Raw genomic sequence first — 27,376 nt, forward strand, 5'->3', positions numbered from 1 at the left:
ACAAATGTCTGAAACTTGTCTTGATTTTTGTTGTGAATGAGAACGAAAATCCTCTCACATGTTGTTCAAATCTGCTGTTTATGAAGGGCAGCCAATCAGAAGAAAGTCTTCAATTAGACATTGAAAGGTGCTAAATTGGCCTGTTTCAGGGCTGCACCAATGCCAGTGTACGCTGAACATGATTATTTAGGATGCTACACAGCTAGGCGTTAGGCTACAGCAGTTTTATTCCATTAGCATCTGACTCAGTATAGCATGGGTTACATCCATCTCCTACTCAGGGAACTCAGCCCCACCCCCCACTATAAATATTATGTGACTTTTAGGGCTAATTATCGTATGAACTTGACTGTGACCAAATAAAAAGTCAAAGATTATTTATCACAAAGGATTATCGTCTTAATAAAACATGGGATATTAAGTTGTCTTCCACTTGTAATCAGTCAGTTATCACGTGACGTCTGTGTTTTTGTCATCATAATTCAATTTAGAAGTAATTTACTCTTCTGGAATTAGTAAGTGCATAAGCCGATCAGAACATTTCTCGACTACCATAAATTTCATGCATGGGGAAATACATGTCTGTCTCCTGCATCCTTCCAGGTGAACCTGGTCTCTGAACACATCTGGTGCGATGACTTCCTGGTTCGTAGCTTCTACTTGAAGAACATGCAGACCAACGAAACGCGGACCGTCACTCAGTTCCATTTCCTGACCTGGCTCAACCAGAACGTGCCGGAGACTAGCCGAACACTACTTGACTTCCGCAGGTAGGGAGCTTCTTCAGAAAGTTTCAGAAAGCTTAAAACAAAACAGCCCACCCTCGTTCCTGGGTCATCTAAAGCTGCTGGGTTTGTTTCCAGTCCTCAGGCATCAGAAACATGTGTATAAAGTCATTTGGCCTTTTTTAGTTTTCAGTGCACAAACCTAACAGTAAAAGAAAAACTGAAAACATCTTGGGGCAAAACACAAAGGGAGTCAAAAACATGGACCAATAACTCTCTCCATCCAGTTTTCTTTCTTACGAGGTGCCGTGGTGTTTACAGGAAGACCATCTGTCCTGCTTTAAGGGTGAAGGTTTCCTCTTATGCATCATAAATGACCATTGACCCTGTGCCGGGGTCCTTTTCACTGTTATCTCTTGACAAAATGGAGAAAAACTAAACAGCCATGAGACAAGGAGCTGTGAAAAGCAGCATTGTTATCCCTCACAGTGATACTACCTACCTTTGAGTTGACTCCTACTCTTTAACCATGGCCTGCACTTTGTATGTTTTTTAAACCTATTTTTCTATAGTATAGTATAAAAGTCTTCTGTGCATTTTGCTTAAAGAGTTACTTGAAACTGATTTTCATTTGAAATGCATAAAGTACTTAAGCCAGCTTTTAATGTTGATAGAGAAAGCATTGAGGTTTCAGAAGCCATCAAGGAAACTTTTTGGAAGTTCTCTTCAAAGGCGCCTTTGGAGCAAACCCACTTTGATAACAGCATTCATTTCCACAGCAGAGCTGAGAAACACCTTGCATGATATCATTCAGGAAAAATCGCCACAGTCCGTTTCTTCCCTCGTCTTTTGCTCCGGTAGAACAAAGGCAGCCTACGTTTTCATTTTGTAAGTGTACATAAGAAAAACCAAACTACAGAGCAATGGTAGCGGAACATTTGCTTTTGTGTGCATGCTGTCAGTCTTCTCCACATGTAAATATAACAAGAAGGTATGGATGGGAGAAATATTACATAAATAAATGTTTTTGCAGTGCTTTGCTTTTCTTTTTTGTTTGTTCTGCTTGATATGTTGCAGTGCTTGACTAACTGGAACTCTCACTGATCCTTTTCTTTCATCCTGGGATGAATAGGCTAACTTTCAGGAGCCACACGGCCTTTGACATTGGTTCAACAGCCTCTTCCGTTGTCCTTAGGTTTTGGTGTATTTGTTAGCCCATGCAACTTATCTGAAGGTTCTCAGAATTCACAAGTAGGGCATCAGAAGAGCAAAAAAGTCAGAAATCCAACCTTGCAAGAAAATCTTCCAATGCACCTAAATCGCTTTAGCTTCCAAGGCTTGAATTTTGTATATGCAGTTTTATTACAGTTCAGAAACTGGTCAGGCTGTGCCATATATTAAAATCCAGTAGGTCATATGCGTGATGGTTCTTCTCTGGCATTTTATTTAAAACAAAGATAAAGTGAAAGAGTCTAATAGAAGCTCCTGAAGTTGTTTGTTTTCCACCTTCCTCCTCCTTCCTGAGCCACAGAGGCTTTGAAAGGCTTTCGTGATTTCCTTACAGCATAATGGCTTCAAACCTCGCACTTCTCCAGGAGTTTTGACTTGTGATCCTGAGGTGCAGGCAGAAAAATATCTATATATCCTCTAAACATCCTGGGCGCTTTCCACTCGATAACAGTGTAATTCAAAATGCATTGAGGATACTCTTCCAAAGTGATCCTTTATCTCTGGCGCCTTTATAACTGCTCTCCTCCTTTTCCCCTTCGACCTCTTTTAAACTGATATACTGTATTGCCTATCAGGTGTTAGCCGCCCTGGCCCCTTTTCTCTGATTCACTGTGGATTTTCTCAAGTGATAGACCCCAAGTCAGGTTTATATATAGGCCTGGTGTCTCCATTCTGCTGGCGCACATCAATTAGGTGGGATATCAAGAGTAAGAGTTTGTGGTCACTGCTATTATAAAAGGGTCTGGTGGGCGTCACCATACACCATCAGTTAGGAAATATTGCCTTTACTCACAGGGCAGCTGGGTCAGAACACAATGAAGAAGGCACAGAGGGAGATATTTTTCACTTTTATTACAGCAGATATGGTGCTTTCGTAATAGCAACCTGCCCTTTTCTTTATTTTTTGGTGTTGCCTTTTTTCACCTCGGCGATTTGAGGATACCGGCTGAAGTACCTCTCCATCATTTGCGCTTGTGCAGGCATGTTGTTCACTAATCACACCGGCCTGACTGACCCGAAGCCTTGCTTACAACTCCTCTCTGTCCTTCCCCCGTTTTACCAGCTAACTTGCGGTTGCCAGTGTCATTTTTGTGATGTTGCAGCTAGTAATATAAGCCCAGTTGCATAGTCACAAAAGTGATCATTGGAGACTGTGACTCTACAACCAGGGGGCCTCATGGGCCCTCCCCCCAACCCACCCTTTTACTTCTCTTTTTCCCGGTCTTCTCCTCCTCCCCTTATTTTCTCCTTCTTCATCTCACTCCTCCTTCTCTGTTCTCGCTGTGCCCAGTGACCTGAGATGACCTCTTCCCTTTTTGCTTGCTCATGGTTTGCTTGACTGCCTCCGGTCTCCCCTCCTCTCTCGCCATGCTTCCTTTTCCTCTCTTGGTCGCTTTTGTCTCTCTTGCTCCTGCCCGGTATCTGTCTCTCCTCCCTCACTTAGCTTTAGTCTATTTTTTCTGTGTTGCCTGGTGATTCCTGACTTAGGGTCTAATACTTTGTCCTTATATAAACAATAAATAAAACTTATGTTTGGGATTGTCCAGTCATTCATCATATGTGCTGGTATCAGATTCTTATAGTAGCAAAACATAACCTTGAATTTATTATACATGTTTTATAAACCACTTTATTATATACTACTACTGGAGTAAATCATGTAAAATAGCCGTCCATCAATTTTCTTCCACATATCCTACGTGCAAATTGGATATTTACAGTATGTTTTGTGGTAGACGCGTGTATTTTAACCCAAACTGTGGCCTTTTCCTATATGAGTAGTTTTGTTACCTAATTCTAACAAGTCAGTAAATAAAAATAAAAGTCTAAAATATCATACTAGCCAAACTCCAGTCTGCCAGGTCTCAGACCATCAACAAAGGAAAACATTTCTTTCCAACCTGCTAATGTGGACTTTGCTGGATCTTCTGCATGCAAAGGGGAACAAACTTTACAATCACTTCTATGAGACTGGGCTCCCTCCATCTAGATCCAGCTGATTACACAGTACAGGCTTTGAGCTTTATAAGTCACTTTCACCTTTGCTTACTGGATAGGTTTAGGCACTGAAACTGTATGGTTAGGTTAAGGAAAGGATGAGGGTCTGGATTAAAATGTGCCCCTTTAAACTGAACCCGGTGCATCACAGAACTTGTGCCAAAGACACTTTGTGTGTGAGATGCCAGCTTTTTCAACAACATGGCAGTATTTGACTGAAGTCACTGAAACATATGTATATAGGCTTAGTTGTATCAAATAGGCAGATCTGGGACCAGTTTCATAATGTGGAAATTTGCACGCGCTGTTTACAGGCAGATTGCAAATGGTGGCAGTGTGGCATTTCATGAGTTATTGTCTCTAAAAATACATTTTTAAGTGCTGCAGGGCTGCTGCGTGTCGATGCATGGGTTGTGTAGACATTACTGTGTTTGAAATAATGGAACACACCCAATTAAAAACATGACCTCATATTGCAAATGTGTTGATCGGAGAAATGTTGACCTTGTTGTACATTTTTGGTGGTTTGCAGACAACAACCGGATCTTTCACAATATTGATCCAAAAATGTTAATGCGTATAAAGAGCGGACATATTCTAAGTCTTTCATTTCTGTCCGTCAGCTTGCCAGTCTGTATCTTTCACCATCTCTCTCTGTCGTCATCCACTCCATTGATTTTTTTTTTTCCACTCTTTTCTGCGCCTCCCTTTCTGGCTTTTGATCCCCCTCTCGCTATCTGGCTAATATCTCTCTTATGGGGCATTTCCTTTGAATCTCACGCCCTTCTACACACCCACACCCCGACCTCCCACCCCGCCTACTGGCGATTCTCTGCTGGCTGTTTCCATGGTTACATCACTTTTGATTGTCTCTAGTGAGGTCTGACTTTTCAATTTTAGTGGGGCGGTGGATGAAAATGTGAGGGGAATTTTGGTGATCAGCCTTTGTGTTTTTTAAAACTCAAGCTTGTGTAATGTTGCTTGTTGTTTGCCCTGCAGGAAACACCAGGTAAAACCCACTGCTTATGTCATTTATTTAGCTACAAAGTGACAATTATATAATTATACTTGCTTTTTTTTGCCTTCTTTTGACCTCATGTAATAATGAGATGTATACATTTTTAATTCAAGTGCAATAACTCAGGATATGAACAATGAGCAAGACAAATAACTGATCATTACTTTGTACTTTGTACTTCCCACTACACCCTGTTTAAATAAGTGTTTTCAAAGACAGTTATAAATTTTAATAATTAAACATAAATGACCACAAAAACTTCAAGTTCAAGTAAGGAAAAGCATCAAAACTGCACGTTTGAAGCTTCTCTCTCTGACTGGTGATGCATAATGGATTATGAAAAGGCCACACACATACACACAGCGTACCTTCACATAATATGATTCAGATGAATATTGTTATTTTGAGTTTCACCATAAAATAGAATCAGAGATGATCTCCAGCTGGGATCAAACTCGGCCTTTCTGCTGCGTTCTCAGATGGAAGCTGTGAGTTTGTGCAGATCTGCTCACTGCTGTGTTTTTTGATGAACAAGGTGCAAAGTTGTTGTTTTTTAACCCCAGTCTTTAAAAAGAGAGAGAGAAGAATGTGGTGTTCCTCATACTGTTGATGTTTTTTTATGCATGGGTGACAGCAGCCACAGATTGTCCTCCGTTGTGGAATATTATGATGATTTTCTTTCAGATTATAAATGTCTGTGTGATTCCTCATGGTTGTGTTCAGCTATACTGATTATGAAATAAGAAGTAAAAAAAAAACATGTACTATTTCATTTTGCGAATGAAGCATGGCTCTCTGATCTTTTGAAATTTGGTTTAAATTAAACTGTGCAGCACTATTATATGTGCTAGAAGCAAACAGTAAAGCAGGTTTTTGTAGATTATGGTCTTACTACATGAGACTATAAATTCTAATAATACAAAACCCAGTTCGGAAAAAGATGTCATTGTGTAATATCTAAATAAGAACAATGCAATGATTGATTGACATATTTTATTTACAACAGAACATAGAAAACAGATCAAATGCTTAGATTGTATAAATGTGACATTCAAAAATAAGTCATTCAGAATTTGATGGCAAAAACATGTTTACTGTAATATCAGTCTGTGGACATCTGGGGCAGGCAGGATAGTTCAGCATCTGAATTCTACTTCAAAGCCGTGCTGTTGTAATGATGCAGCATGCAGTTTAACATTGTCTTGCTGAAATATGCAAGCCCTTCCCTGAGCAAGACGATGGGTGTTGATCTAAAACCTGTATATATCTTTGAGCACTGATGGTGGCATTCCATGTGCAAGCTGCCACAGGAGTACTAATGCACTCCCATACAACCAGAGATGCAGACTTAAAACTGAACCTTTGAAGCTAATGACAAGCCAGATGGTCCCCTCTTCTCTTTAGTCTGGAGGGCACGGCGTCATTGCTTTCCACAGAATTTCAAATTTCAATTCATCTGACCACAGAACAGTTTTCCATTTTGCCTCAGTCCATTTTAAATGGGCTTTGGCATTTCTGGATCATGTTCACAGATGGCTTCTTCTTTGCACAGTAGAGTTTTATCCTGCATTTATGGACGGTGCAGTGAACTGTCTTCAAAGGCAATCATTTCTCAGTGTTCCTGAGACTATGCAGCGATTTGCATGACAGAGTGATGACTGTTTTTAGTGCAGTGTCACCTGAAGGCCGGAAGATCATCAGCATCCAGTATTGATTTTCGGGCTTGCCTTTGAGCACTGACTTTTCACCAGATTCTCTTATTCTTTTTCTGATATTGTGCACTGCAGGGAATGAGATATTGGAAGTGCAGGAACATTATTCTTAAATTCTCCCACAATTTGTACATGCAGATTTCTGCTCATATTCACATCTGAGAAACACTCTTTAAGATGTCTTTTTTATGTTACTGACCTGCTGCCAGTTAACCTAATTAGTTGCAAAATGTTCCTCCAGCTGTTACTTTTAAGTACCACTCACTTGTCCAGCATTTAATTGCCCCATCCCATCTCTTTTGACATGTGACGCTGCTGCCAAATCTAAAATTATCTGCAAATATTTGTGTCATGTTTATTTACATTTCAAACGGCATTGCACCTTTTTTGGAATTAGGGCTCTGTTATCAAATTGTCCGCTATACCATGGTAGGTGGTATGGGACAAATTGGTTTTATGGCAGTGATAGCCTTATCGAGTACCAGTTTTGACATGTAAAACATGCTAAAATTATAAGTAGTTTTGTGCAGGATGTTTTTTCTTATTTTTTGAAGCCTAGATGCACCCGTGCTGACTGTATGTAATGCGGTATCTGTGATATTAATCCTCCAGAATCAGGTGTTACTGTTGTAAATTAATGTTTAGGTTAACTCTTTCCTGTTTTAAATTTTTTCCTTGCAGGTTTTAATTCATCTATGCATGCAATAACCAAGAAGAAAAGTGTACTTACCTTCATCTTTATTACTATTAGTAAATATGCATTCTGTCAGGAGATAAAACTGAACTGAACCTCAGCTGTGCAACAACATTGGTTTCCCAGTTCAGCTGTTATAAAGCAGATAATTGGCTCCTTAAAGTATTTTTTTCTGTTGATTTCTATGACGGATTTCTTAAGCGATATCTCTCCTTTTTATCATGTCTGTGTTAACACTAACTTTTTCTTTCTGTCTTGTTTTTTTTACAGGAAAGTTAACAAGTGCTACCGGGGCCGCTCATGTCCTATCATAGTCCACTGCAGGCAAGTATGCTAATAACTAAGGCAGAATGCTTTTTATGGTGGCTTATTCATAGGGTTCTAGCTTCTATTCAGTGAATTCAGTATCAAATGCATTCTGTTTTCAGAGAAACATGCTGCATTATGCTGGCAAACTCGCAAACAAGCACAGATCTTTTAAAGTTGCTGGTTAAATTGTTTTAAAGTTTCTTTTTTCAGAGGATTTAAAACTCAAATTGCCCGGGTCCTTTGTGGTTTCTGACCTCCAGTCCACATCACCATTTAATTCCCCACCAACTGCCATGTCACTTGTCAGCATGTGTGGGACGACAAACATTTTAAATGAGAGATTAGCCAAAAAGTTGTGATTTAATTTGACAAACTGTCCGCGGAGGAGGGTAACTTTTAATTGGAGGCAGTTCAAAGCTTGCAGCTTGCCGGTCAGAGCCAGTGGGTGAGAGGGAGAGAGGGTAAATAGAAGTAGGCAGGGTTGCAGCTGTTGTGTTTGCATATGTGTGTGTGTTTTTGTATAATCACATCTGCATACCCCTACCACCTGAGGAAATAACTCAGACCAGTGAGACATAATTAAATCGGTATTTAGCAGAAAAATCTGCCACAGTTTTTTTGTGCAAGCATCCTCAGATGATTGGATTAAAAAGAAAAAAACTTCAATAACAGATAGCCCTTATGTCTGTCTGCTCACTACTCCACCAAATGATCTATTATTTAATATGGTGCAATGGCTCCACTATGATGAAACTGTACATTTCTCGCTCTAACTGCTAGTCTACACCAGAGTATTAAACCTGCCTTTATGGAGCACCAGCCACAGTAACTTGAACATCCTGAATTTTCTCGGCTACTCTTATGACACTTACTTACTCTGATGATCAACCAAATCCTTCAATTTGACGTGTGTTTATTGCATTAGAGGTTTCGAATTTTAAACAGGATTTGTTGGTATGCAACTTGCCGGGCATTGAAATCAACGTAGTTCTATATATATATAGCAGCATTTTGCAATAAATGTCATCTCGAGACACTTTACTGTTAAGCTGAAGACCAGACAACGTTAGAGAGAGAACCCAGACAATTAAATCGTCCCCTTGGAGAAAGCACATGGTGACAGTGAGGAGAAAGAACCACCTTTTAACAGGAAGAGCACAGAGAGAACAACATATAGGACTAAACACATATTACAGGAGAGAGCAGACAAAAGTTATTTCCATGTAGCACTAGCACAGTAGCATATAACTGAGAAGTCAAAAGACAGGAATGGATAAGAAATGCTCAATGCTTCATGGGAAGTCTGCCAACAGCCTGAGGGCTCACGGTCACCTAATCGAGCCCTAACTATAAGCTTTATCAAAACGGAAGGTTTGAAGCCTAATCTTTGCAGTAAAGAGGATGTTTCTGTCTCCCAAAAGCAAACGAGAGAGCGGAGCCTGATAGCTGAAGGCTCTGCTTCCTATTCTACTTTTGGAAGCTCGCAAGTGAGCCTGTAGTCTGAGAGCGAAGTGCTCTATTGAGATGAAATGATACTATGAGGTTCTTAAGAAATGATAGGGCCTAATGCAAGACGAGGAAATTTAAGGATTTTAAATTCAATGCTGAATTTACCAAGGAGCCACTAAAGAGAAACTAACATGATTGAAATATGAGTAGTCTTTCTACTTCCTGCAGTACTGTCACAGCGGTGTTTTAGATCAATTGCAAGCTTTTCAGGTAGCTTTCAGTGCAACAGAATGATAAAGAATTACCGGTCCTAGTCCTTTAAAGCTAAGTGTTTCATATTTGATCCACGGGTTTTTGAGACAATGATGTAAAAGTCAATGTGAAATAAACTGCACAATTCATTTTTAGGGAAGAAATTGCAACAAAAAAATGCCAGATGCAGCAGATATGATAAAAATTAAAACTCCTATATGCAAATTAATGTATTTTTTATTTTTATTTTGTCAGGATGAACATTAAACGCTAAATTTTCTGGCAATTATTTTATGGTTTAGGCTTTAAAGGCTTAGTGGTAACAAACATATAGAAGCTAGCATGACATGTTATTGTATAATGGAAATAAAACCTTTGACAATTTGATTCATTCTCCTCCCAAAACATCTAACAATGCCACTGTGGTGCCATTTTACTGTAAATGTATGTCATTACAGTAAACTAATAAAACTAAAAAGAAACTTTATGCATTGTATTATGACAGTAGTAAAAATAAGAAATTAAAATTGCAATGCAAAACACAAATACTTATGTCACTTATGCCATGTGCATGTCTGATTCTCTTTCTGAAATAAATATGAGCACCCACAAAATCTCACTCAATCTGTTCAGTGTTCTTGGGACATATGAGCTTCAGTTTAACATGTATGCAGCGAGTACATGAAAAAGCTGCTATTAGGGTTTGTAGGACAAGTACACACAGCTATGGTGAGCACAGAGGTTGATATGCATCATTCCTGCTTGAAGTTAATAAGCAACATAATTATGGTGGTAAATTCATTAGTCTAAAAATTATCCTGACAAAAGAAATGAACAATTTGTGCTTACAAACACAATTAAAGACAAAATAATTTTTTTCAATATTTTTAATTTACCAAGTCAGCCTGTCACCGCCTGCACTGCTTAACACAAGATGAACTTTGTTACCCGCAAGGGCAACTTTCCTTACTTTTTAATGTGCTTGAAGGCTGCAGTGTTTTCACGTTAGTTTGGTATCACTTAAATCCTCAGTAGGCGGGAGAATGTGAAGCACAGTTGGAGGTGTTTATTCATTTTTGGTCAGTATGATATTAAAGTTTGCATAGATAAAACCATTGCACACATAATTATTGTGTCGCATGTTGCAGCACAAGTGAGCCTAAATGTAACAATGTGACTATGCTAACAAAGGAAGTAAATATCTTAAACATAGTAGGTAAGGTAACAAGTCAGATGTTCCCTGTGATTTGAGTGGGAAAAAAAACCCTCCACATTAAAAGTGAAATGTGTGGGTGAAGTGTTTGATTCATCCAGTCTGCACCGACGCTGCTCGACATCTCTGACCTCAGCATCCAGACAAACTGTCTTCATCAGAGCTGACTGGCAGGAGAAATTTACTTATGTGATAAAAACAGGTTTCACACCAGCACAGCAGGAAAAATCTGCAATGTTTTTTTTTTTAATATGGATTCTTTCTGCGTATTGATTTCCCCTCCCTGCTGAAATTATAAAGTTCACAGTGACACCAGAAGTCTAATCAATCACTACATTAAAAAGTTCTCAACATATAAAGAGCAGGAGACTTTAAATGTGGCTGTAGCCACACAGGAGAAATAAAACGAAGCAGACACTCTACAAAAATATTGAAGCACTTATTAATTTACATTTCTTGGAGCCGGTATGACTTTATTTACATCTTATCATAGAAGTTTATTTCTCCCATGCAGTGCACAGGTTTTGGTTTCAGACCTTTTGCCAAACCGACTGATTTTTGGAAATTGCACAAATCAACAGTTTTACTTAAGAAGGCTCCTCACTGAGTGAAGTGACCCATCTGTATCTGTGTGGCAGCCATAACAAGAGTGGGTTGAATTCCCTAAATACAGAGGAAATGTGCTTCAATGTCTCCTTTGTTACCTCCTTTAGTATATGATGTGCTGAATCAACTTTAATGAAAGGAAAGGAAATATTGCGTTTTTTGAACTTCCAGTTTTTGAAACTGACAAGCAGATGATAAACATTTCTCTGCTTTATTAAAATCTGCATGTTATGGGTTTGTTTCCCAGTGTGAAGCACTCTGTGTATTTAGAAAAGTGCCTTTATAAAAAGAGATCATGATAAAAAGATCAAAGTGAAGTTTGCATTGATTATGTACTCATTTTGAGAGTTTCTGTAATGCCAGCTTTTAGAGGTACCACAAATTAAAAATGTTCTTCAGAGATGCCGAAAGTTTTAATAAAAGCAAGCGTTAAAGCGGATCATCTATTCAGCAGGAGGAGAAAATCTGGGTGGAAAGCTGGGGAATCCATATTTCTTACATTTGGAGAGCTGACGCTTTTTATGCTGGATATTTTCTGGGTGGTAAGGTTTGAGTGGCAGTGAAGTTTTCCAGTGATTAATGTGCTTCGAATGCATTTAGATGCTTATGAAGACAAGATTCTAACCTCGATTTGGACCGGTCCAAGTACATTCCTAAACTCAAGCAGCCAAACATATCTAAGGCTGCGATAATATAGAGACTGATAAACTTTGATGTTCATGCTGTAGAGACTTTCACTTAGAGCCTCCAAATGATTTTGTCAAAGTCAACTGTGCACAGCCATTTATCACTGTAATGCATGCAGAGGGCAGAGTGAAGCAGTCAGAGTGAGGAGTGAGCACACTGAAGAGCGCAGATGCAGAAATTCAATAATCACACAGCAGCGTTCTCTCTTTTTTCCATCCACTGTGTATTTTTCTATTTCATCTTTCTCTTTCCCTTCCTCCTTGCCTCTTTCCATGTCTATCACTTTAAACAGAGTCAGAGAAGGCAGCAGACATCTTGACATGTTTACTCACAGCCCTCAGGCGTGTGCTGACACACACACACACACATCACATATCTTTGATCACTTTGTAATGATCCTGGCAAGGTGCAGTGATACGATAGAGCTATAATCACACCGTAATAACCTGTATAACACACACATGAACACGTGCAAATCTAGTGTGTAAGATCAGAGCATCTCTGTAGAATAGGCACATACACACTCGCAGGCTGCAGTGGCACTTCTCAATTACTGCAGAAAATAACAAAGGTCCCAGTGAAAATGAAATATTCAGAAAGTATGGACCCATGCCAGCATGCACACACACACACATACACGTGCACACACCAGCGCATGAAATAGACTGGTAGGGGTGCAGACATCAATTTTCAACACTTGAAATAAATCTTGGATAGAAAATATTCCCTCCACATACAAAGCAGAGCGTAATTCAGTTTCTGCACACTGTGTTCAGTGTGTTTATTTCAGAATAGACAAACATACATTTGCTCCTATGTCTCTAAAAACAGGTTTACATTTTTTGATGTTTTAAAAAGAACCTCTCAGTCTCTCGTTTCCATAATTGTACACGTTTGAAGTTGCTTATCCCCCTGAAATGGCATTAGAAGACTCGTAAACCTCGACGTATTAAATCTTTCTGATTGATGCTCGCTCGCTTAACACTGGAGTTGGGTCGCGTCTGTCTTCACTCCAGAGGAAAAACAAAGAAAGACAATAACATGAACATGGCAGAGGATACAAAATAAATATAGCAACTGTAAACCTGAAGGTGTTACTCGGCTTTGCAAGCTTGCCAGCAGTCCTGCCAAGTGATCTTATGCTATAAACATTTCAGTGTAATATTTTTTTCCTGGGTTATATGTTATTTAAAATTGTATGAGACACTGAAAGAACATTTAGTCCTCCTTGTCTGAACTTGAAGAAGTCGACACGGTGGAAGAGCTGATTGTGATAATGCGCTGTGTAATTATCTCTAATCAGCTCTCACACTCAGCCGCTCACATTTTTACCTAATTCAGTACATAACTGTATTAATGCAGTATTGCTTTTTGGGCATTAACAGGAACATTTAGTGTACCTGTAAAAGACTTTTATTCCTTTTATTCACTTGTATTAATGTTACACTTTGTGCATTTTCCACATCCGTATACGTATGACATCACATAGCAACAGAGTAATGATGTAAATGAACATTATGGAAATTAATGTAGAAGTATAATTAAAAACATCAAGTGACAGGAATTAGAAAATTGCTTAATTGGCGATAAGCGACGATATGACGTTATCAGACAAATTTAATTAATGCTTCTCCGTCTGTCTCTCATCCTCTTGCATTCTCCCTTTTTCTCTCTCTCCCTCATATCCTACTCTCTCTCTCATCCACCTGAGCAGCGATGGTGCTGGAAGAACTGGGACCTACATCCTGATCGACATGGTCCTCAACAAGATGGCTAAAGGTAGGTGTTCCCTATCCCGCCTCGCCCTTCCTTTTCGCCAGTGTGGAGAAGGTGCTCAGTTTGCCCTCCCTGTTCTGACTGGAGAAATAAAAAGCACGGCTGTCAAATTATTCCCGCTATCATCAAAGTTATTGCTTTTTGCAAAGTTGGATGATTGCATTGAAAATAATGACATTTAATTAGATCATTACAGTGATGAGTAGCTACGAACAATGACATTTTCCATTAGCACACTCGATCACTCTTACTTTCTGCCTCTGAGCCAGAGAAAACAAGCTGATTTTTAAAATATATTATTAGTTATTTTTTATTAGCTTTTGCTTAATTACTGCAAATGAATATCTGTTTCATTATCTCAGTGGATGCTCCGCTGCTCTGGCACCATGCTGCAGCTTGTTTTTCTCCTGTCTTGCCAACAAAACACAGTTAAACTCAGTAAAATCCAGACAGAGAGCAAGTGTGATTTTCATGACGTGGTGACAGAAACGAGCTAAAAAGAAGTGGAGACGTAAAATTAGTGTGCAGGCTGTTGGTAATTAACCTGAACTGACCATGAATTGTTTATTTGAAGTGCCATCAGGACTCACAGCCAGTGGATTTTAAGCACATTATAAGTGCTTGATAATTACTATAATTACAGTATGATATAATAACACAGCGAGTAATTATGTAAGAGACTGAATATTTTAAGGGGCAGTGACGGTTCTTGATATCATGTTAAGTGAAGTCTCCTTTACTGAAGTTCAGGTTGATTGTATTTTATTTACAAAATATTTTGATTTGTTTTTAACAAACCAACTTCCTTTTACTTCCTCCATTCATGTGGTTCGATTTGTTTAAAAGCCTGAACCTGTAATTACACATCTGACTAGTCTCTTCGTGTCTTTCAAATTAAAAGTCTCTAATTGAGTGTGGGCTTCATGTTAGAACAACTTTGAAAAGGTAGATGATGTTAATAAGGCAGATGTTTAGTGTGTGTCAGTAAAGTCTTTCTAAAAATTGATTCCTCATGTTTCGGTTACACGATGTAAAGATGGTGATCAATCCACAGTTTCTACTGATTGGACATTTGTGTGTATGTGTGCGTATCTTTCTTTGTAAGTGTGTGTTTGTCCTGTGGTGGTGCTGCTGTAGCAGAACGAGCTCCTGGGTCTTTAATTCCAGATCAAAGGGTCAGTTTGGGCTTCAGTGGCCGTTTCCCAGACTGTCACACTGTGATGGGGCCCCTCCCAAGCACCAAGGGGCCAGGGAGGAATGGGCGGGAGTTGGTGGATGCGAGGGGGAAAGTCCTCCATGTCCTTTTATCTCCTTCCCAAATCCTTCCCATTCCAAACTTGTCTATAAAAACCTAATTGGCCATTGAAGCAACATGAAATTAATTCATCTCATAACAAGTAACTTTTGCCTTGTAACTTTTAAACAAAATATATTTTTTGACAGACAGCAGGGAGAGTACATAGATATCAGAAGAGGAAAACTAATGAAAACTGTTTTGTTTTCTTTGCTAAGTAAAGCAGGAGATTTCAAATGATGTGAAGTGTAGCCGAGGCTACTGTGGCAGCAAATTAGAGCAATGAGCATTTTCCTGCTTGACATCGAATTAACACATTAGCTGTGGGTCAAAAGTTTCCATTAACACTACACTGAAAATATATATGAGAATGTGAAACATGCAAAAAGTTGTCCTTTTCTGCCATTAGATTTTACAACTTAATTTCACTTTTATTCTATTATTATTAGTCTTTATATAATGGATTACCATAGCTATGACCTTTGACCTTTCCAAGCTAACTAGCTTGCATCCATGCGTTGTGTGAATGCATCACACAGATGCTGCTAAAAAACATACTTAAAATGCAGCTGCACAAACACAGTCGACTCTTGAACCAGGTCAGGTGAAGCCTAACAGACAGGTACAGCATTTAGGCGACGCCTACCTGTCACCGAAAGTGACTCAAAGCTTTTAATAATTCCTAAACCCCTGATAAATTGTAAAAGCATGAGTCATTAAAAAAAAACACACATTCTTCATGAATTTGTTATAAAAAGCAAATTAGCAATTGAGATTGAAAATGTTTTTTGTTGCAGCACATCTTAAAAATAATTGAAAACCAAATTAAAAAATAAAAAATTATTGATGAGCACAAACAGGAGTAGAACCATAGTCTCCTACATGAAAGTATCATCACGTCTGTTCATCACCCAGCTGTTTCAAGCTGGTAAAGCTTCACGTTTATTAAGGCTCTTCATATTTGTTTGCTCCACTTTGTGAATAAGCCAGATAAAGGCCCTAAAACGAGGCCTAACCCTCCCCGTCCTCACTGAGATATTAATAAACAAAATATTTTTTTTATCTTTTTCAAAAGAAAATCATCTTTTCTTTGAGTGATGTAATCGGACCGTGGTCAGGAAATGCTAGAGAGGTTTTATTGTGCGGATCAAAGTGGATTTCACCATTGATAAAACGGTGTGAAATCTGTGTTAGGTAGAGTGTTTATGTTGGCAGAAAAATAGGATTTTGACAGCACTTTATGTTTTTACTTTATTTTATTGCCTCTGAAGATATTTCATAAAGTAGGGGAGTTGTGAAATCTGCTGAACCCATACAGGAGCATGTAATCCTTCGAGGTAAAACATGAAAATCAGCAGAAGCAAAGGTAGAAGACTCTCACTTGGTCTGAGCTGTGCCAACAGACCAGTCTGTCACTATTATCTTTAAATTTCTCATTTAAAAAGATAAATTTCTTTCCTCCGTACTTTATCTTTTTGGGACAAATTTGAGGTATGTTCACTTGAGTACTTATATACGTACTGTAGTACTGCTTTACCATATCCTAGGTGTTTATATCCCATATACAAACCACATGATCGTCTTCTAACATGTTAGATTTTTATAAAGTACAGTGCATAAAATGAAGATTTTAATGTGCAGAGTAGTTAAAGTTATTCATCTGGAAAAGATTAACATGAAACGGGTGCCTAAAAAGGCCAAATAGAGTATTAACTCATGAGTTTAGTGCTTTGGTCTTCCAGCCAATCGTTGTAACCTCTTTGGTTTACTCTCTGTATTCATCACCCAGATAACTGCATAACAAAAAGGCAAAGTTTCAGTTGTAGCAAGCAGATATTTTCCTCCGAATTTGGTTGAGACCAAGACGGAGCTAATGCTCATACATTAGTTTTGCTATGAAGTTATAATTAAATCAGTTATTGCAGCTTTAATTAGGAGTTTTGCTTTGGCTTTTGCTTGTATGCTATTTCTTTATGATGTACTTATCCCCTACTTATCCTCATTTTACAGCTCAGCATTGTACGTGTGTCTACAATTAGTTAAACTGGAAACGTGCTCATTACCAAAATTAACTAACTAAATTATACAAAATCACAGGCAACAAATACTAATGTATAAAATTAAAGGTGCTGCCATTGCTTTGTAACAGTGAAAAGCGACAATCATCTAAACATATCATCTCAAATAAAGTTTTAAAAGATTTGACCTGGCTGATGTCTGTAGATTATAAGATTTGTCTTCCTCCGTTTAAGCCACTGTATGTTTGCAAGTGCTTAAGGATTAAATAGATGATTGTAAAGTCTAGGCTTAAAGTGCCCTGTTGAAAAGACGATAATATAGGTTTGTATTTAAAACGAAATACCTGAAAAATCTTGTTGCCCTCTCGTACATCACTTTCTCAGCTCTACTTTCCTCCTTTTTTGTCCTGAGAACCTTAAAGCCTTTGGGTTTGCAGGTTTTCTCCATCCTGATCAAAGGCATTTCTCACTGCCTCCTCCTCTTCTTCCATCCTCTCAGAGACAGAATAACCCCAGTTTCCTTCACACTCCCTCCTCCTCCTCCTCCTCCCCCTCTTTCCTAATAGATTCCAACAGTTTTTTCCCAAGGAATTGCAAATTTCCTCAAGAATTATAGCGATATAGCAGGGTTGAGGTGGTTCTCACGTTTTTTTTCCCTTCAACTTTTCCAAAATGCGCCCTCACTTCTCTCCTGTTTCTAACCACCACCCATCACCTTTCTCTTCATCTTAAGAATCTATCAAAACACAGTGAATACCAGAGAGCTTTTCAGCATTGCACCATTTCTTTCTGCACTTTTTTTCTTCAGGTCCAGCTGGTCAACCCAGCCCTCGGCTTTGGGGTTTTCGTGGCCTCCTCAAGGGCTGCGTGTCTTTCTTTCTTTTTCTTTTTTTTCCAGGCTTTCTCTCCTCCTTCTCTTCATCTATAGCACACCCCCCTCTACCCTCCTAAGTCCTACTCCTCGACCTCCACCCCAAAGCGGTCTTACAGAAGAGGGAATCTCAAAATGAGTTTTTATACTAGTCCCGCTTTTTTCATGCTTCCACCATCTCCTTCAAGGGAAAGCCCGAATTAGGCATTTTTTCTTAATACCGTCCATTTTGAGTTTTATCAGAATCTGCACAATAGCCCTTGGTTTGTTAAGTCCTTCCTCTCAAAAAAGAAAAACTAAAGCAGTGAGTAGTCTGCTGCAGCTTTTCTGGCTAGAAGGGAGTCTATTGTGTTGTGAAAAAGGGGGGAAAAAAGCTCACAAAACCTGTGAAACAGAAAGAGAAAATGGTGTGAATGAGCGGTTCTCCCACCATTCATTTTCCTCTTCATGCAGGCAAGAAAAAGGAGTGTTATTATGTGTCACAACAAGAAAAAGTAATTCTTGCGCTTTTTGTTTCCTCAGAATTTGGATAGAGGAGGAGAAGGTGGGGGAGAGAAACGGAAGGACAGAAAACAAATTAAATGTTTTTTCTGTCTTTTGTTCTTTCTGAATTTAATTGTTGCTCCCACCTCTCTCTCTCTTGTCCCTTTTCTCTCCCAGAACAATTTCTCTATTTCTGCGACATGTCTTCCTCCCCCCTTAACATCTATTTTTCCCTCTGACTTTATGAATCATCTCTTATGTTTTATGTCTCTTTGCTTCTTTTCTCAAATAATGCGTGGGTACCTGCAATTTTTGGTTATGCTCCATTGACATCACAGGGCGGGCGTAAGACTGTTATAAGTACAATGAGTCTTTTAAAAGTAGCTTACACTTCATTTGTTACAGAAATGGTATTTAAAAAGCTACATTAACATATAATAGAGATTTTTCTGAAAAAAAATATGTTTTGATATCCTTTTGGGTTGTTTTTTGTTTTTTTTGATAAGTGCATTAAGAGCAATTCCATGAATGTCTTTTGTCATTTGTTAATTCATCAGCAAAAATAATTACAATGCTAGCGTTTTTACAAAGTATTATCTGGCCTTCTGAATGGATTCTTCTTACCTTTGTTTGTTTTCATCCCAAATTTTACACAATTTTCATGCAACACAGTCCAACAGCAATATTAAGTAAAACTGAGTAGCAGATGGGTCATACAAGCTGAAACTATTAGTAGTAGTACTCAAGTATTTGATATACTGAGGAAGATTATTGTATTTAAAGGTAAACGTAACCTTAGTGATGTATTTTGGAAAGACAGAAAAAATAAAAATCATAAATAACATCAAAAAATTTTCATAGTGGCGATAAAAAAGAAATTCTAGAAACTTCATATAATGCAGTTTGTGGACAATAAGTACGCCTGCGGCAGCTGCTCGGCCATGGAAACCCATCCCATTGAAGCTCTGGGCGCACAATCTTTGTGCTGTTGTTGATGTCAGAGAAGGTTTTCAAACTCTGCAAAGCACTGGCAACTTTTATGCATTAACTTGATGTTGTCTGTCACTTTAATAGTAGCAGTCACTGTAGTAAAACTTAGTTGTTTGTGCAATATCTAGGAGGGAGAAAGTGCACAAACTGACGTGTTGCACCGGTAGATTGCTGTTACCCTTGGATTGCTCTTTAAAACAACCAGTTTTTTCACAAACATTTGTATAGCTTGATTGATTTTGTTCACTAGTGGCAGTGGGACTGAAAACACCTGAACTGAAGGATTAAAAATTGTGACTAGGGATGGGTACCGGTGTCCGGTGCCATGATGGCACCGGTTCTTACATAAACAGTAGTAACCAGACTGAAAAGCAGCGCACATTTCGGTGCTTTATTTCGGTGCTTTTTTTCCCCTGAGCTGTGATACACTTCTAGCCAATCATTTTACGTTTCCGAGGATAGTAGGCGGGTCCAGGTACGTACGTTCTGTTAGAGCAGAGCTACAGATTAAAAATGCCCAAGGCGAAGCGGTCTAAAGTCTGGCTGTACTTCACAGCAAAATATGCAAACTCAGCAGCAACAAGTGCTTTAAGCTGATACTGTGATACTGTCAAAGGAGGTAACACCTCGAATCCGATGAAACACCTGGCGACGCATAGCGTTTTTTTTTTTTTTAAAGCCAAGAAATGCGCCGTATTTGATAGCTTGCTGCGAGACCTCACACCGGGCGCATCTACTGCGGGTGGGTTGCCTGTTATCGGACCCGGAGTTAGCAACATCCCCCAAAAACCCGAAAGGAGAGTCCTGGCCCCTAGCCCTGCCAGTGTAGCAGAAATGATGACGGATGATGATGCAGCAGCAGCCGTTCTTCTTTGCATGAGTAGCTTCATGTTGTTCGTGTGTAATTTACGTTGAGTAGGCTAACCACGTTATTACATTAATGCATGTAAGGTGAACTAGCAAACACCGTCGTAGTTACATGTGGCTGTCTTCTTGTTTGATGGCAGATGCTCCCTTCACCCTGGCCAAAAAGGCTAAAATGACCAAAGAAAAAGAGGGAAACGGCTAAACATGAGAGGTTTTTGGACAAAGTTTGTGTTTTTTCCATTGTTTAAGCACTGCTTCCAGCCGAGAGTGATGCCATATATGCCCCATAGCTGCAGAAAAGGCTAACATTGTTATCTTTTTACAAAAACCAGCTGAACATGAGAGGTTTTTGGACCAATTTTGTGTGAGCACCGGCACCGTTTCAAAAGTACCGATTTGGCACCGGCATTGGATAAAACCTAAACGATACCCATCCCTAATTGTGACCCCATAGTTTTGTCCATTTCCACACTGAGAAACAGAAGCAAACCATTTTTTAAATAGTCTTGTTAATTATAATATTGTATTATGTATTGATCCAATCAATTCCAAGTAGCTCGTCTAAATAGTGCTTAACTAAAAACACTATTAAGACAAATTTAAAAAGAAAACATTCAAACTGTCGTTTTTATTGTTACTTTTCAAAGACGTGAAAGACTTTTGTCTATAAAGGCTAGAATTGGCTTATCAAGGCTTAAGTGCTGAAACTGGAGAAATCTAGTTTTTCAATTATGGTCAGATACGTATATGCCTCCTTGTGTTTGTGTCATGAAACGCTGTGTGGCAGGCAGGAGTTGGACCCAAAATGCAGGCACTCAGGCACGAGGTTTAAACACAAAGAACTTAGCTCTATTCGCTGGCAGGAGAAAGTCATACAACGCAAACTAAACTGGAAACTCACAAACTAAACCCACAGGGAGATCCACACAGCATGAGGGACGACACGACACTGACTCAGAGAAACACAGGGTTTAAATACACTGGGGAGTAACGAGGGGAATGAGACACAGAAGGAGGGCACAGCTGGGAGAAATCAGGACTGACGAGACAAGCAAAGCAGGACACATTCACATAAGACACGGACCATCAAAGTAAAACAGGAATTAGCACAGATACAAACTAGACTAGGGGAGACAGCAACTAAAAAACACAGAGGGCAGCTACCAAATACTCAGAGAACTAAACAGAATACAAGAACACCAAACTAAGACACTACACTAAAGAACAAGCTAGGACAACAACGAGAACTAAGAACATAATACAGAAAACTCAGAGGCACAAGAAACTCAATACACTGGGTCACTGACCCAGGACCGTGACAGTTTGACTCCAAAAGGATTATAATATGTTTGTAATGTATCACAGTGTCTGATAATCTGACCAGCATTTGGCCTGAGGTCATTGAGCTGACTGCAGCCAGCCACACTTTTGTCAGCTGTGAGACATTATCCCAGTCTGGCATACAGACAGACTGACGGGCAATACACACACAGACAAACACATGTCAGCTGTTGGCAGTGGCTGAGAGAGCTCTGGTGGGCAACCTTCATGAAAGGCTAAGAACAACCAAAGACTAACAAGGAGCTTTCAGATTGACTCAGGTTTCTTTAGAAAATGTAGCAAACATGTGTTCCTGTGATTTCCCTCACAAAGTCCTCTGCACCAGCTCCTGTGGCCTCTTCATCTTTTTTTCATTTCAACTAAAGACCATCACTGTTTTCTAGAGTCAGAGTGTGTGTGTGTTTGTGCTAAGAGGGTGAATGTAATCGCCTTTGCTGTTCTAATGGGAGTGGGTTAAAAGACCAGATTGAGTGATGTTAGCTGGATTATCTTGGTGGTGCCTTGAACACAATCCAACATCATTTTTGTGTGTGTGTGTGTGTGTGTGTGTGTGTGTGTGTGTGTGTGTGTGTGTGCATGTGCATGGCAGGTGCCAAGGAGATTGATATTGCAGCGACTCTGGAGCACCTGCGGGACCAGAGGCCAGGAATGGTTCAGACTAAGGTAACACACACCTGAATCCTGTTTGTTTGTGCAGATTTTGTTTGATTTGTGGAACAGTGTGAACAGATGACTTTTTTGTTTTTACATTTAAAAATCCTGCTTAAAGTAATTTCACAAACTTCAACAAATCCTCAAATATAAATAAAAGTGCAGGTCCTTGAAGGAGAAAGGACCTTCGCCAACATTTATCAAGGAACAAGATGTATATGAGCAGAAAAAATATATATATTTATTAGATTTAAAATGTATGGTAGTGACTGCACACTAGTGCATGAACAGCACTTCTCACACAGTGCATCATCAGGAACATTAAAGTATCAAAAAAACATTTAAAGCTTTTCTCAGATTTGTCTGTATTATTTTGCTTTTGTACCAGCAGTCAAATTACATGGTGGAATATAATAAGCTGTGATAGCTATGGATGGATCTCACTTTAGCTACATTGGAATGAGTCAGACACTATAATATTTCGCTGTTTCAAATCTTGGTGCATCCATGAAAGATGTTCACCATGAACCTATGCAACACACTTTGAATGGTGTGTTCCTTTTATGGTTATTTGTACTGTTTGTAATGAAAAGTAAACAAACCTTTTATACATGTAGTATTTTATATACAAGTATGTAGTATTTTCTGTTACTTAATCAAACCTAAACCTAACAAGAATGAATGAGAGAACAAAAAGGAAATATTTAGTAAGATCAAAAAAATAATGATCCCACATGACACAGAAAACCCAGTGACTTAGATCTGCTCCACTGTGTGACCCATCAAGATGCTAATCTACAACATGAGCAGGCTACTTTTTTTTCCATCAGCATATAATGTAAGTAAGGTCATTCTCAGCATCTCTATCAAAAAAACGAACAATCCATCTGTGCTGTCACATGAATTTGGGTAGAAAGGTTACACGAAGGATTGCCATGGTAAACTCAAAATGTCAACTTGACATTCTTAGATCGCCTTAATGCCCCAGAACTGTCTTTCTAACAATCGATCACACTCCCATCAAAACTTCACTTTGTCTAAAAGTCTTTGCTGAGATGATAATCTCTATGCCCTATTGTGAGAGAGACTAGATTTGAGAGTTTTGGGGACTGGCTCCACTGCTTCAGCTGAGATGAATCGATTTCTGAAAGGGATTATGGGAAAATCAGGTCAAATCACAGAGGAATATGTATAGAGTTCAAATAGGTGCTGATAACCTGTCCCAGGTTGTCCTAATCAGAACTTGTAGTGGAGGCTTTCTGGTTATATGAAGTGAATGATCGAGAATAAGAATTTGCAAAAAAGGTGGTTCTATTCCATTTTGGTTAAGTGTTTAGGGAATAAAGGGAATAAAGTTTTGTAAGTATTTTTTGGGGGGAAAAGTCCTCAAACAAATTATTAAAAAGACTCATATTCTAAAATACATTTGTTCACTGCCTCAGAGACCTACAACCAAGTATATCGTCATCACACTGTACACTGAATGACTCCGGCTGGTCTGGAAACAATTACCGGCTGATCTGTGAACTTAATTAGAAAGGAAACCCAGGATGTGTGTAAAACATCCATGGTATTGATCCAGGTTTTATTAAAGCATGTATCCTGACTGAACTGCTGTCACAGCACTCTCCCTGCACTCCTCACACATTGATTCCCTTTGTGGTCAGGAGACCCAGCCTCAGCACTCTGATTTCATTTCTGAATTTGATCTGCTGTTTGTGCCTTTAATCTACTTCTTACTGTGAGGATAAAGTACTCATAGGTCAACCATGTTTTGATCACGTAAGAGTATAAATAAGTGTTTCAAAACAACATAACAGTTCTCTAACATAAGCATGGCCATCTAAACTTCACGGCCATGAAGCTAGAGTCTCCCTTTGCCACAAAGCCAGTGGGATTTTTTTCACAGGCTTTTCTGTGATCACAGACATAAAGGTCTGTGGGAAATAAAAGTTGGGTACTTCCACATTTTGTTCAGCATCATAATCTCCGCAAACTGATGCAATATTAAGGATTTTTGAAGGGTAAATGCAAAGTAGCATGTATCGCTGAAATCAAACACTTAGTAATCTTTTTGTTCTTGCATGTATAAACTTTTAACTTTCTTTCTCTTTTTTGTCTGTCTGCAGGATCAGTTTGAGTTCGCATTGACAGCCGTTGCTGAGGAGGTGAATGCCATCCTGAAAGCTCTTCCACAGTAGAAAACAACACCTTCTCTACTCCTCATCCCAAGGATCTTCTCCTATATTGTTTCCTATTTTGTCTTTCTCCCGTCTCCTAAATTTTTTACCCTGTTATTTATGTTCTTTCCCCTCTCGTGCTTCTCATCTGTCATTTCCTTCTCTTGTTTCTCTTCCTTCTGACACTTCACTTAATCTGTGTTTTCCTGTCTGCCTTTCTTCTTTTTCTCCACTCCTTCTTCATTTTCCTCCTCTCTCCACTGTCTTCTACTTTCATTTTGTTTTCACACTCCTTGCTACTCCCATGCCCTTTTCATGTCTAATATTTACCCATGTTTTTACCATTTATCGCTTCTATTATTTCCTGCAGTCAAATTTCCTATTTCTCACCCTATCTTGTCATCAGTTGTTTTTTCTCATCTTTTATCCCATTTTCTCATTTCCGCATGTCTCGTCTTTCCTCCTTGTGACCCCTCTCCCTTCCATGTGCAGCCTTTCCTTGCAATTCTTAACATCTCCCATTCGATCTCAGTCAACGTTGTGCCAGGAAACCATTGAAACTATCCTGTACATAGACAGACCTTCCTTCTGTTGTGATGATCCAAGCAGCCTGTTTTCCAAAGTAACATTTTGCCGCATTTAAACGCCTTTTAATCGATTTTTCAAATTCATCTGTATTCTGTTAAGTGTCTAATTATCATGATTTTTGTTTATAGATGAACATTGATCTCATTGGCATCAGCTGGCAATGATCAAAATAAGATGGCTCAAAATGTAATCGTATATCTGATTCTGATTTTCTGGGCAATGTTCAATGTGGCCAGTTGCCAAACCTGAGAGTTTTACTGAATTGATGCCACTGATTGGTCTCTGAGTGGGTGCATTTGTGACGCAGATCATCACATATTGTGTCTGATATTTAATGCCATGCTTTTTGATATGTTTTGATGCAGTATGCTAGTGTGTCACAGTATGCTGTAACTCATCAGCACGTAGCGTTGGTCAGTACGGTAGATATTAGGCAAAACACGAGTGATTCCATCTCCCACGAAGCCTTGCTTTTGTAAAAGTAAGCGGGGAAACCCAAAAATTAACACATTATCGGTAACTGTCTTAGTTGAACAAAAAAACGTGCTAATACTGGAAATACGGTCAAATGATTTTGCTTCATCTTTGTTGAAGCAATTTTGTGTTTCTTCTACCTGAATTGTTCTTTCTTGTGGAAAAACAATGTTGTGGCTTTTCAGTGAAGTTACACTCATGTCTGCCTTAACAAAAAAAAAATAAACATTCAGTAGATGGACTGGTAAAAGCCACGAGGATAAGGAGTAATGCTTCATTTTAAAATGGCCTCATTCTAGTGGATTAACCTGCGGATTAAAGATTAGCTGTGCCTGTGCTAAATGAAAACCGCTGCGATAAACATTGAAGAACATTCTGCCGGAGCAGAAGTTTCTGTTCGGCCAAAAGTTTGTGAGAGTCTTCTCACAAGTACCTACTTCAAATAACTATAAGTTCAAAATGCTGGAGTGGAGTCATTTTAAATGGTAATGTTTCTGACAAGTATTGTCATGCCAAAAGGAATAGCTCTGCTTCTGAATAGTAGGTTCTTAATGTAGCATTAATGGATGATTTGTCCATGTACAGTAGTGAAATCTGTATTGCAATGGAAATTAGTTTGCAGTGACACGCCTCAGCTGGTTTTCCCAACACCATTCTAAAATTAACATGTTTTATGTACTGCTGTAAATAAAAAGAGCACAGTCAGCATTAACTCTTGTTTTTTATGTTTTAGCCCATGTATGTAGGTTTATTTCAGTATCACGCCTCTCAAGAAAAGGCCCCACCACCAGTTACAGACAACTTCAGCGATCATTATTTTTGCTGGCTTCTGAACAGAATGTCCTGGGATTGTCGGCTCATTTTCAGTTTTAGCTAGACAAAAGCCACTACTAAATAGCCTGAAGTTAAGACACTGATTATTAAAGATGGCTTTGGGAAACCAGCTCGTGCAAAATCAATTGGTTGACAGTTTGAAATGTTTCATTCAGTTAATTCTACTAATTCTGTTTGTAAATCACCGATGACATGAATTGCATACACTATGCTGCTAATGCATGACTATTCAACAAATGTGTGCTGTAATGTTCTCCTTGCCTCAAAATGACCTTTACAAACCTCTGCAAGCAACCAGCCAACTGCTGATGTATCTATTAACTTTGTGTTAGACTCTTTATTAAACAAGATGCTCCAAGGACCTTAAAGTACAAAAGCCAAGGATTATCTTCTCTAAACTGTGCAGATCATAGTTAAAGTGGGCTGAAACGGGTGCAGTAACAATATGATGTAACACTGCAGCAAGCTGGTCTACATTTTTCCATCACAAAATTGAAACGTGCTACGAGAAATGCTGCTTTTAATAATGTGTTCAATGTGAAATGAGATTCTGTTTCTCTCCCTTTTTTAGGATACTGTCAGGTATATTATAAAAATGTGGAATTAAGTGAACTGGCATTCACTTTAAATGATCTTATTCTACTATATTTGAATCAAGCTTGTTATAATGGGCTTTTATTTTTATTTGTTTATTTTGCAATGTTGATACTCAGTCAGTTTCCCTGCTGCTGTTCTTTCTTTCTCACTCACCATCAAGTATGAATAGATGGCTGGTCTGTTGCATTAAAACTGTACATAAACCCCAAAACACAACAGAAGATATTTTGTTCTATTGGTGTAAACAACTTGTGAATAAAGTCTAGTTGTCGATGCAGTATTGTAATGCAATCCCGACTTGTGACTGTGGTCTCTTTTTATCCTTTTCTGACATAATTATACACAATAACTTTTACCATCGGGGTGAGCAGTAAAACGTGTTTTATAGAGCTGCTAACACCAGCTGCATTTTAAATCAGGTACCTTAGGTGTGTGCACACAAAGTGATGTCCTGCAGTGGATGGCGTTCAAGGTTGACATTCAGCATTTACATTTTTTTCTCCTCAGGTGAGATATTTG

The 27,376-nt window shown here is 38.8% G+C and overlaps 1 protein-coding gene across 1 annotated transcript in view; it reads left to right on the forward strand.

Annotated features, from left to right (window-relative positions):
- Window positions 1–27,154, forward strand: part of LOC102303500 (receptor-type tyrosine-protein phosphatase N2) — a 212,658-nt gene extending 185,504 nt beyond the window's left edge. The window contains exons 19-23 of the mRNA XM_005917990.3: window positions 604–770; window positions 7,648–7,701; window positions 13,608–13,672; window positions 22,123–22,196; window positions 24,314–27,154. Of these exons, the coding sequence (XP_005918052.1) occupies window positions 604–770; window positions 7,648–7,701; window positions 13,608–13,672; window positions 22,123–22,196; window positions 24,314–24,385 (432 nt within the window). The 3' untranslated portion in view covers window positions 24,386–27,154. The remainder of the gene's footprint in view (window positions 1–603; window positions 771–7,647; window positions 7,702–13,607; window positions 13,673–22,122; window positions 22,197–24,313) is intronic.
- Window positions 27,155–27,376: the final 222 nt, after the last annotated feature.

This window comes from Haplochromis burtoni, unplaced genomic scaffold, assembly GCF_018398535.1.
Source record: "Haplochromis burtoni strain Fernald_Lab_line unplaced genomic scaffold, NCSU_Asbu1 Contig_27, whole genome shotgun sequence".
NCBI classification, from domain to species: domain Eukaryota; kingdom Metazoa; phylum Chordata; class Actinopteri; order Cichliformes; family Cichlidae; genus Haplochromis; species Haplochromis burtoni.